Source organism: Hemitrygon akajei, chromosome 25 (assembly GCF_048418815.1).
Source record: "Hemitrygon akajei chromosome 25, sHemAka1.3, whole genome shotgun sequence".
NCBI classification, from domain to species: Eukaryota; Metazoa; Chordata; class Chondrichthyes; order Myliobatiformes; family Dasyatidae; genus Hemitrygon; species Hemitrygon akajei.
This window is the reverse complement of record NC_133148.1, coordinates 18,321,089-18,331,556: the sequence shown is the minus strand read 5'-3', so window position 1 is coordinate 18,331,556 and position 10,468 is coordinate 18,321,089. Positions and strand designations below refer to the sequence as shown.

General features: G+C 46.4%; 1 protein-coding gene across 1 annotated transcript in view; it reads left to right on the top strand.

Moving 5' to 3' along the window:
- The first annotated feature begins 2,783 nt into the window (after window positions 1–2,783).
- LOC140716241 (uncharacterized) overlaps window positions 2,784–10,468 on the top strand; it is a 30,814-nt gene continuing 23,129 nt past the window's right edge. The window contains exons 1-2 of the mRNA XM_073028852.1: window positions 2,784–3,582; window positions 8,229–8,334. Coding sequence (XP_072884953.1) covers window positions 2,921–3,582; window positions 8,229–8,334 — 768 coding nt within the window. The 5' untranslated portion in view covers window positions 2,784–2,920. The remainder of the gene's footprint in view (window positions 3,583–8,228; window positions 8,335–10,468) is intronic.

Sequence of the window (10,468 nt, the reverse complement as noted above, 5' to 3'; positions counted from 1 at the left end):
CAGGTTACAAAATGGTTCTGTTCCTTAACCCAGATTGTAAGTGCGGCAGCCTGGCAATATTTTGTGCAAAGTGTCGTTAAACCAGGACTCAACCATTTGGAATTTTCTGCAAGATGCCAATGATATTACTGCGGACTGAATTCCCACTTGGAGGAACCCTTCCGTAAGCCAGGAAATCATTGCACCTGCGCCCAAACATTTGTCATCTGTGTGGGCTGATTGTGTGTTAGATACGTGTGTCATGACCAAAGGGAAAAACTGGCTGGAGTCGCTTAGCTCTTCAGTGCTGGGGTGTTTATTAGGTGTGTCAAAAATCAAACTTACAAAAATTAGCAAAAATAGTGAAACCGCCAATATTTACAAAATGATATCTACCAGAAAATATAACGTTAGCTCTGTACTCCGTCCAGTGTGAACTTCTGATCTCTCTCTCTCTCTCTCCTACTCAGGGCGATCAGCTTTTTTTTTACACACACACTACGACATATGATCTTTAATCACCAAAGTTAATTTAAGACTATTCATGAATTAGAATGTGATGCACCCCACAAATGTCATTACAATCATATACATGGTCCTTATGTTCCCACTGACTATTGGAGGTTTCCAGAATACAACCCCACAAGTGACCTTCCCCTCTTTCCAAGTTCTACCCATAAGGCCTTCCCAGACAATTCTACAAGAATGTTAGTTGTAAGTACTGCTGTACAACACACCCACAGAATGTAGGAGGAACTTAGCCGGTCAGGCAGTACATGTGGTGGGAAATGAGCAGTCAATGAACGTTTGGGTCTCAGTTCGAATCGTCAGCTGTTCATTTCCCTCCATACATACTGCCTGTCCGGCTCAGTTCCTGCAGCGTTCTGTGTGCTTTGCTCCAGATTTCCAGCATCTGCAGAATCACTTGTGTCTGAGTACTACCGTTACGTCTTATCAAAAAGGCAAGATCCCTCCCCAGCCCCCCTCACTCACTCGCCTCTACCTCTGACATGCCAGAAGCATCTGTGTTCCAGAATACTGAGCGGCCAGTCCAGCCGTTCTTTCAACTCTGTTTTTGCTGTGATGACACCTCCTCAGTCCTCAGCGCCAATCTATGCTCTGTTCTTCTGACCTACCTGTTGAACCTTGGTGTATTGAAATAACCGTAGTTTAACTGAGTATTTGCCTCCCTGCCCCTGGCTGTCCTGACTGCTAAACTCGCTCTTGCTTTATGCCTTGACTTGCTCCTCCTCACAGTCCCATCCTCCAGCCCTACTTCAAACCCTACCATGTAGCATTAGCAACTTTCCATGAAAGGATTTTGGTCCCTCCCTAGCATCCCGTCCCTCTTGCCTCTACCGCAGAGGAGATCCCAATAGTCCAAGAACCTCAGTCCCTTCCTCCCGCAGCAGGTCACCTGGCCGATGCTGCTACTTCTGCGGATGACGGACGTGGTTCCTGACCAATAACGCTTGGGGGATGGCTTCCCGCGCCCACTCGATCGTTCACCAATCACAGGGCGCGGAAAGACTTGGCTTCCCGCCGCTGGGCGGAACTTCCTGCGTTAATGTACTGTCCTTTGTCCGGTTGCAGAGATTATAAACAAAATCAAATCAAAGTTTTTTTTAAATGTATAAATATAAAGTTTGTGGAGGGAAGTGTTGGCTGTGATTTTGCAGCAAACCTGCTAATCTTTGTGAGTATTAGTATGAATTTACATATTATGTGTAAGGAGGGCGGTGGGCGCTGTAAACCGAGATTGCGGGGTAGACCCAGGACAAGTTTCTGAACGGGGTGTGGGTGAAGTTGGAGATTCAGTCCCGCAACAAGCAGGAAGGAACCAGTGAGGGGGATGTGAGATGGTTAAGATCCTGAAAGGCGGGTAGGTGAGCCATTCAACACAAGAGGAGTTGGAATTGGCCAAAGCAGAATGGAGGGGAGATTTCCATCAAGGGACCTGTGTGAGGATATGCACGTACTCCACCTGTTGAGAGGGATGAGGAGTGGGGGATCTTATGAAACCTACTGGATACCGAGAGTGGATATGGAGAGGATGTACCATTAGTTGGAGAGTCTAGGACCAGAGTGCACAGTCTCAGAATAGGATGTCACTTTAGGACAGAGATGAGGAGGAATTTCTTCAGTCAGAGGGAAGTGATTCTTGAACTTATTGCCACAGAGAGCTGTGGAGGCCAAGTTATGAAGGCAGAGATTGATTAGTAATGCGGTTATGGGGAGAAGGCAGGAGAATTGGGTTGGATTAATATCCAATGCGATTGAATGGTGGAACAGACAGGAGTAGAATAGGCTCCCAGTGGTGAAGATATGGCTAGAATGTGTTTAAACAGGTGGATTGGGGAATGGTGCACATGCTTGAAGCAGCAGAGCAAAGGGTGCAAAAATGTCTGTTAAAGTGTTGTTCTGAATTTTAATCCTGTAATATAAAGTGATCATTTGTGTAAACTCCTTTGATAGGATTGTAGAAGTGGATTTGCAAAGGTGGGATCGCAAAGTTAGCATTTTATTAGGAGTCACTCGACTCATCAGGATCTGTGGATTACCGGCCTCTCAACGTGGAAAGAAAATTGTCTGTCCGTGCAATTGTTGGGAAAACGTTTCAGAGATTATCGAGTCTGAGGCCCAATCAGATTGAGGATTTCCACGTGCCATTCACGGTGCAGAGAGGCTGCAAGAGTGTCGTATTTGTGGACAAGGATTCGGCCATTCTTCCAGACTGGACGTACGCCAGGAGCAACTTTGCAACACGGAGCGACCCTACAAGTGTGGGGACTGTGGGAAGCGCTTCAATTACCCATCTCAGCTGGAAACTCATAGGCGCACTCACACCGGGGAGAGGCCGTTCCCATGCTCTGTGTGTGGAAAGGGTTTCACGCTGTCTTCCGCCTTGCTGACACACCAGAGCGTGCACAGTGGGGATAACATGTTTGAGTGCTGCGTGTGCAGGAAGGGGTTTCTGCACTCCTCGCACCTCTTCCGGCACCAGTACGCCCACACAGACGAGAGACCGTTCCATTGCCCTGACTGTGGCAAGAGATTCAAGAACTCAAACGAGCTGAAGGTGCACCGGCGGATCCACGTGGGGGACAGGCCCTTTGGCTGCTCCCACTGCGGCCGAAGGTTCAGCCAGTCATCCAACCTGCTGCGGCACCAGAGGGTCCACACCAAGGAGCGGCCCTTCACCTGCTCCGTTTGCAGCCGTGGCTTTGCCCAGTCCTCTAACCTGCTCACCCACCTGCGCGTCCACACCGGGGAGCGGCCCTTCGCCTGCATCGAGTGCGGCCGGGGCTTCACCCGCTCCTCCCACCTCGTCAGCCACCAGCGGGTCCACACCGACGAGCGGCCCTACCGGTGTGACAGCTGCAGCAAGAGCTTTAAGCGGCCAGAGGACCTGCTGAGGCACCAGCGGGTGCACACAGACGAGCGCCCCTTCCGCTGCCCGCTCTGCACCAAGCGGTTCCGCCACTCCTCCACCCTGGTGAAACACCGGCGAGTCCATACCGGCGAACGGCCTTTCACCTGCTCCAGGTGTGGGAAGGGCTTCGCCTACTCGTCCAACCTACTGAGGCATCAGCGGGTCCACATGTGACTCCATCAATCACCCTGTCACCCCCCTTTCGCCAGTGTAGAACTGCCTGGCAGTGCCCGAGACCCAGATTTGGTCACAGCCCTTGGTATGGAGTTCGCCCTGTGGCTGGATTTGCATTCCACCCACCACTCACCCCCAGTGTCCCACAGATGTGCTGGTGGACTGGTTAATTGTCCAGTGCAAATTGCCCCTGTTGTGTTGGTAAATCTGGGGTAAAGTTGATGGGAACGTGAGGACAATTTTTAAAATATATAATTAATACAGCACTGGTGTGTAAATGGGTGGTTGATGGTGATCACGGAGTCAGTGAGACAAAGGGCCTGTCTCCCTGCTGTAAAGATCAGTGATGGATTCAGTAAATGAACCCCTCAAGGGCTGCTGACAGAACATGCCCTTCCGTTGCCTGTTGAGGAGTACCTAGCTGGTCCATTCATACCCTCTGTCTGATAGACGTGGGGGTCTGGCGGGGGTCTTGTTGCTGGTAACGGACACTGTCAATAGCCAATACAGTCTGACCATAAAAATGTAAATTGAATCAATCCTTTCTAAATATCAGTCACTGCTTCGGTTTGGACCTCATGGTGGTGCGTCATTAACCGGTGTTGGAATCATGGGTCCTGATCGTTCCTGGTAGAGGGTCTCGGCACAAAATGTTGACTGCTTATTCGGCTCCGTAGGAGCTGCCTGACCTGCTGAGGTCCTCCAGGATTTTGTGTGTGTTGTTCTGGAGTTCCAGCATCTGCAGAATGTCTTGTGTTTATGGATTAATGCTGAGAGGGAAAGATTTATACAGGACCCGAGGGACGACTTCACGCAGAGGGTGAATGACATTTAAAGGACATTTGGATAAGTATACATAATTTATCCAATTTTGGATGTTCCTCCTGTATTTTGTGTGTATTGCTCTGGATTTGCAGGAATCTCAGGCCATGCTCTATGAATTTATGCATTTTAAGGAGTTTCTTCATCTTTTCTAAAATATATTTATTTTGTATTCTTAATCTCCTGTACAACAAAGTGTCTGGCCCAGGAGTCAAACTGGTGAACCTTCAATGCACTCTATACACTGAGCACACGTCCTTTCTTGGGTCAGGAAATCAGACACATTAGGCAGGACTCCCGTACTCGTCCCATTGCAGTAAAGAGCCAAAACTATTTGCCTCCAGTATTAACTTTGAATAAGTCATATACAAGGGCATCTGGGTTCTTCTAAGCAGCAGCACGTTTCAAGATCTTAGCATTTAAAAAATACTCTACTTTTCTCCTTTCCAGTCTTGATGAAGAGTCTTAGCCCAAAAATGTCATCTGTTTATTCCTCTCCAAAGACACTAATTGACCCGCTGAGTTCCTCCAGCAGTTTGTATTTGTTAAACCACCTTTCCCTCTTTCCTGCCAAAGACGATCAGATGAAACTTTTCTGCATTGTGCACCACCTATTATTTCCATGCAACAAGCCCATAAATCATCTGCGTCCTCCTGTGTTCCACACTCCAGCTCCTAGCTTTATATCGTTGGTTAGATAATTGACCACATCCGACCCCAATTCAAATGGTTAAAGTGGGCTGTGAACAGCTGGGTGTACATCACCGATTCCAAAGTGAAAATTCCTTATTTATTCCTTCTATGTTATTGGCCATGAACTAATCCAGAATGTTAATGTTAACAAATTTCACATCACGTACTGGTGATAATAAACCTGATTCATATATTGGCAAATCAATCCAGAGGACAAATGAGAAACTACAAACTACCTTCCCTCCATTCTAAAACCAGCCTCAGGTGTTCAGGTGAATACACCTTAAGATGAGTGTGTTTAGCTAAGTGACCCAGTCAGAGAGCACTGCAACATATGATTCTGCCCATCTAGTCTCTGCCTAGTCCCATCAACCTACAACTGGACCAGAGGCCTCATCCCCTTCCTATCCCTTTATTTCACCAAATCTCCCTTACTCGAACCTGCATCAGACACACCCTCCCCACCACTCCGTTCTGCTGGCAGCTCCATCCACACTCTTACTACCCTCTAGAGTAAAGGAGAATCCCCTCAGGTTCCCCTTAGATATTTCACCTTTCACTCTTAAATGATAGTTCTGGACCCGCCCAACTTCAGTAGAAAATGCCTGGTTGTATTTACCCTCTTAATTTTGTATGCCTCTATCAAATCTCCCCTCAATCTATGTTCTCGGGTAAAGTTCTAATCTTCAACCTTTTCGTATAATTCGGATCCTTAAGTCCTGGCAACATCCCTGTACATTTAGCTCCGCACTCTTTCAATCTTACTGATATCCGTTCTGTAATTAGGTGACTAGAACTGCACAGAATACTCCCGATTAGCCCTCACCAATGTCTTGTACAACTTCAACATAACATGAGAACATACAAATGACATTCCCTTCATTGTGAAACCAATCTCGGTCATTAAGGTGAATGCACTCATCTGATGATTGTGTTTAGCTTCTAAAATACACTGGCAGGCTAAATGACCCAGTGGTGGCTAACACTGGGCCGTATCGTTTACCAGACTCCAGAAAAAAGACACTCCTGACTCGTGGCAGGAGATTATAATGTGATTGATGCCTGCATGGGAAGAAAGTGAGATGTCGGCATTTTTAAGTGTAAAGATGACTGACTGCATTTGTATAGATCTTTGAGCCCGGGCAGTTCAGGAGTCCACCTTGGGGTACACTTAGTGAAGGAGGAGTGCAGTAAAGGTTCACTGGACCAGTTCCAAAGTTTGCTGTGGGATGAGAAATTGTGTAAACTAGGCTTGTATTGCAATGACGTACTTGCTCGCTGTGTGTCAGTGATGCTGCAAAAAGCAAGTCTTCCAGTCTATCTGTGCATACATGTACTTGTAAATAAACTCAACTTTGTCTTTGAATTAAGTATCTCACTGAAACTTACAAATGTCTCACAGGGTCGACGGGCTGGGTTTCCAGGAGAACACTTTACCAGGTTGCTGAGTCTAAAACTAGGGGTCACAATCTCAATGGGAATTGGTCACTAAAGGCAGAGATGAACTGCAATTTTGTTCATGGGGGTCTGGGGGGGGGGGGAATCAGGTCTCTGGAATCCTCTACTTTGTAGGGTTCAACAGAGAAACAGATATATTTCTGCATATTGTCATCAAGGTAGAAGATCAGCCATAGTTACTCGAAGGGGAACATGGCCTGCATCTGCTCATAATTTTTGGGTAAATTTAAGAGACTGGTCTCTATGTCAACATCAGTGTTTATTGACAATGAACCTACTGCTTAACATCTGCAAACCAGATGTAATGTACAACTTGTCCCTGCCGTACAATACTGCAATACCTACCCTCCCCAAAACATGTCCAGGACAACTGGTCCACTTCCCGCAACATGGGAGCCACCTTTCCATGAACACTGGGCACTAATGACGAAATTACCATTGGTCAGTAAGGAGTTTGTGTGTCCACCCCGTGACCCAGGTGCTCCAGCTTCCTCCCACTTTCCAATGGCGTGTGGGTTGGTACATTAATTGGTCACATGGGTGTAAATGGGCGGCGTGGGCTTGTTGGGCCGGAACAGCCTGTTACCAATCGGGGTCCTTCAATTAAATAAGATCATTACTCAGATCTGGTCTACTAGGTAGCACCAAACTATGCCTTTCCATATTCTACAGTGTACACCTCAAAACACAGGAGGTGTACTGCCAACAGTAGCCAGGGTTGGCGTGACACTTACAGCTCGGGGCATTCTGGAGTTTGGAGTTCAATTCTGGCGCTATTCTGTCAGGAGTCTCTGTACATCCTCAATGTGGAATGTGTGGGTTTTCTCTGGGATAGGTGTACCAATGGCAGTCTCCTCTCACAGGTCCACACCCCCAGCACGAGGTTGAGCTTACTGTTTACCAGACTCCTGCAACAGACAGCCCTTGTCCTGTCATGGCAAGAGATCATCGGCACAACAGGGTATGTTTACAATCTCATAATGGGAGTTGGTCACTATGGGCAGAGATGAACTGAAATTTTATTCAAGGTGGTTCTCAAAGCCTTTAAAGAGATGTAATACCATCCCAATTCACAGAGTGCTCTGATTGTTGGAAGTGGGATTCCCAACATTTTGTCTGCCATGGCTCCCTGACATTAACCGAGAGGGAGGGAAGAATCAGGGCAGCATTGCAAATTCATTTCTCAGTAGTGCATAGAATCCCTGGCAGAAAGGTGGACACATTATACCGCCTCCCAGAGTCTTACCTTTTATGTCTTTAGGTTTTGGTGATCTGAAACCGCATCTATGCTGGCCAACCCGTTGACAACCCGGCTGTTTGATCAGCCAAGTGCTTCTGGTTTACATTTTCAGTCTTCTGCTCCAGTGACCTACCTGCCCATACAGATGTTGTGCTGAAGACCACCTCCTGCCTCAGCCTCATCAGTTGCCTCCAAACTTTGAGAACTGCGTGGGAAGCAAATTATCCGAACCCCAAGGGATGGAATAGGGATATTTTGTTTTAAAATATTCCAATGTTCTGCACATTGGATAAAAATGATATGAATAAAGGATCCTAACCAATTTCTGCAGAAAGAGTTGGTAACTGGATTAGTACAGATGGGCATCTGATAATTGGGCCAGAGGGTCTGTTCCTGTGCTAAATTATCCTAAAACTTCATGGGTTGCAGTCTGTGGGAGCAACTGGAAAAAGGGCTGACTACCCTGTTTGGAGAGATTGATAGAGTTGACCAAGAACTTGTCAGCAACAGCCATGTACTCTGCTTGGAGCTATTGGTAAGGCAGCCTCTAACTCTTAACTCTGATCTGTACTGAGACATACATACAACGTTCGACAATACAGAGACCATTACACACATCTATAAAATGCTGGAGGAACTCAACAGGTCAGGCAGTATTTATAGAGGGAAATGGATAGTTGATGTTTCATCAGGACTTAAGGTCTTGGCCAGAAATGGTGGCTTGCCGAACCCCTCCAGCATGTTGTGTGTTCCTTAAGATAAGTGAGAGTAAATTTATGATCAAAGTATGGAAATGTCACTATATTCCACTTTCTTTGACGTTTACATAGACTCGGCATGTCACCTACAGATGCACAGTGGAGAGTCTCCTGACCAGTTAACTCACAGCCCAGTGTAGAAATAACAATGTTCATGAACTGAGAAGTCCACAGCCCAGTCCATTACGGGCAAACTTCTCCCTACCGTTTACCATGTTTACAAGGAGTGTTGCCAAATGAAAGCAGCATCCGTCATCAAGGACTCTCACCATCTGGGCACACTACTACCATCAGGCGGAAGACACAGGAGCCTTTTAAGTCCCACACCACCAGGTATAAAACAACTATTACCCTACAGCCCTTAAGCTCCTGAACCGGTGTGAATAACTTAACTCGCCCTCTACTCTGAACTTACTCACAACCTACAGAATCACTTTCTGGACTCTACAACTGACATTATTAAGTTTTTAAAAAATTCCACTATTTGTCTTCTTTTGCACATTGGTTGGTTGTCAGTCTTTATGTATACACCCCCCCCATAAAATCTATTGTATTTCTTTCTTGTAAGTGCCTGCAAATGTATCTCAAGGTAGTTTATACTGACATGTATATGTCAGTATCTACTACCATGAGACGTGTACACTCTGATAATAAATTTACTCTGACAGACATGATTTCCAGCTTCTGCAGAATCTCCAGTCTCTAGATCACACCCATGTAGACTTGAGGAATGGCATCTCCTCTTCTATTTGGCCACTTTGCAACATTATGATCAAAGTTCAAAGTAAATTGCATTATCAGGGAACATGTATGTCAGATATAACCCTGAGATTCATTTTCCTGCGAGCATACTCAGCAAATCTATAGAAAGCAACTATAACAGGATCAATGAAAGATCAACCAGAGTGCAGAAGATAACAAACTGTGTAAATGTAGATATAAATAAAAAAACAATAAATAACAAGAACATTACAAGATAAAGAGTCCTTAAAGTGAGATCACTTGTTGTGGGAACATCTCATTGATGGGGCAAGTGAGTAGTTATGTCTTTTTGTTCAAGAGCCTGGTGGTTGAAGGGTAGTAACTGTTCTTGAACCTGGTGGTGTGAGTCCTGAGGCTCTTATACCTTCTACCTGATGGCAGCAGCGAGAAAGGAGCATGGCCTGGGTGGTGAGGATCTCTTTCCTACGTTAGTGTTTCATGTAGGTGTGCTCAATGGCTGAGAGGGTTTTACCCGTGATGTACTGGGCCAAATTCGCTATCTTTTGTAGGATTTATAAAAAGGCATTGGTGTTCCCATACCATGCCGTAACACAGCCAGTCAATGTACTCTCCATTACACATCTATGTAAGTTTGTCAAAGTTTTTGATGTCATGCTGACTTCCCACGGACTCCTAAGGAAGTAGAGGTGCTGTTGTGCTTTCTTCACAGTTGCACTTGTGTGCTGGGTCCAGGACAGGGCCTTGGAAATAGTAACAGCCCGGAATTTAAAGTTGCTAACATTCTCCCTCTTGTATGCTGATTGCTCACCACATTTGAAACGGCCCACAACAGTGGTATCATCAGCAAACTCTGTAATTCACTGTCCCTGCCTATCAGAAGTGGCTGCCTTTCCTGTCAGACGTGTCTGTGATTCCTTCAGTACACTGCAACCTATTGTAACATGTCTGTATCACACTTCTTTGTGAACCTCTGACAGTCCCATTTAAAACTCATACTCAAAACCACCCATCCCCCCTCCCCTCCCCCCTCCCCTCCCTCCCCTCCCCCTCTCCCCTCCCTCCCCCTCTCCCCTCCTCCCTCCCTCCTCTCCCCCCCCCTCCTCCCTCCTCTCCCCCCTCCTTTCCTTCCTTCCCAGCGACAATAAAGGGTCTCTGATGTGATTTCTGTGAGCCTCGATTTCCTCACTT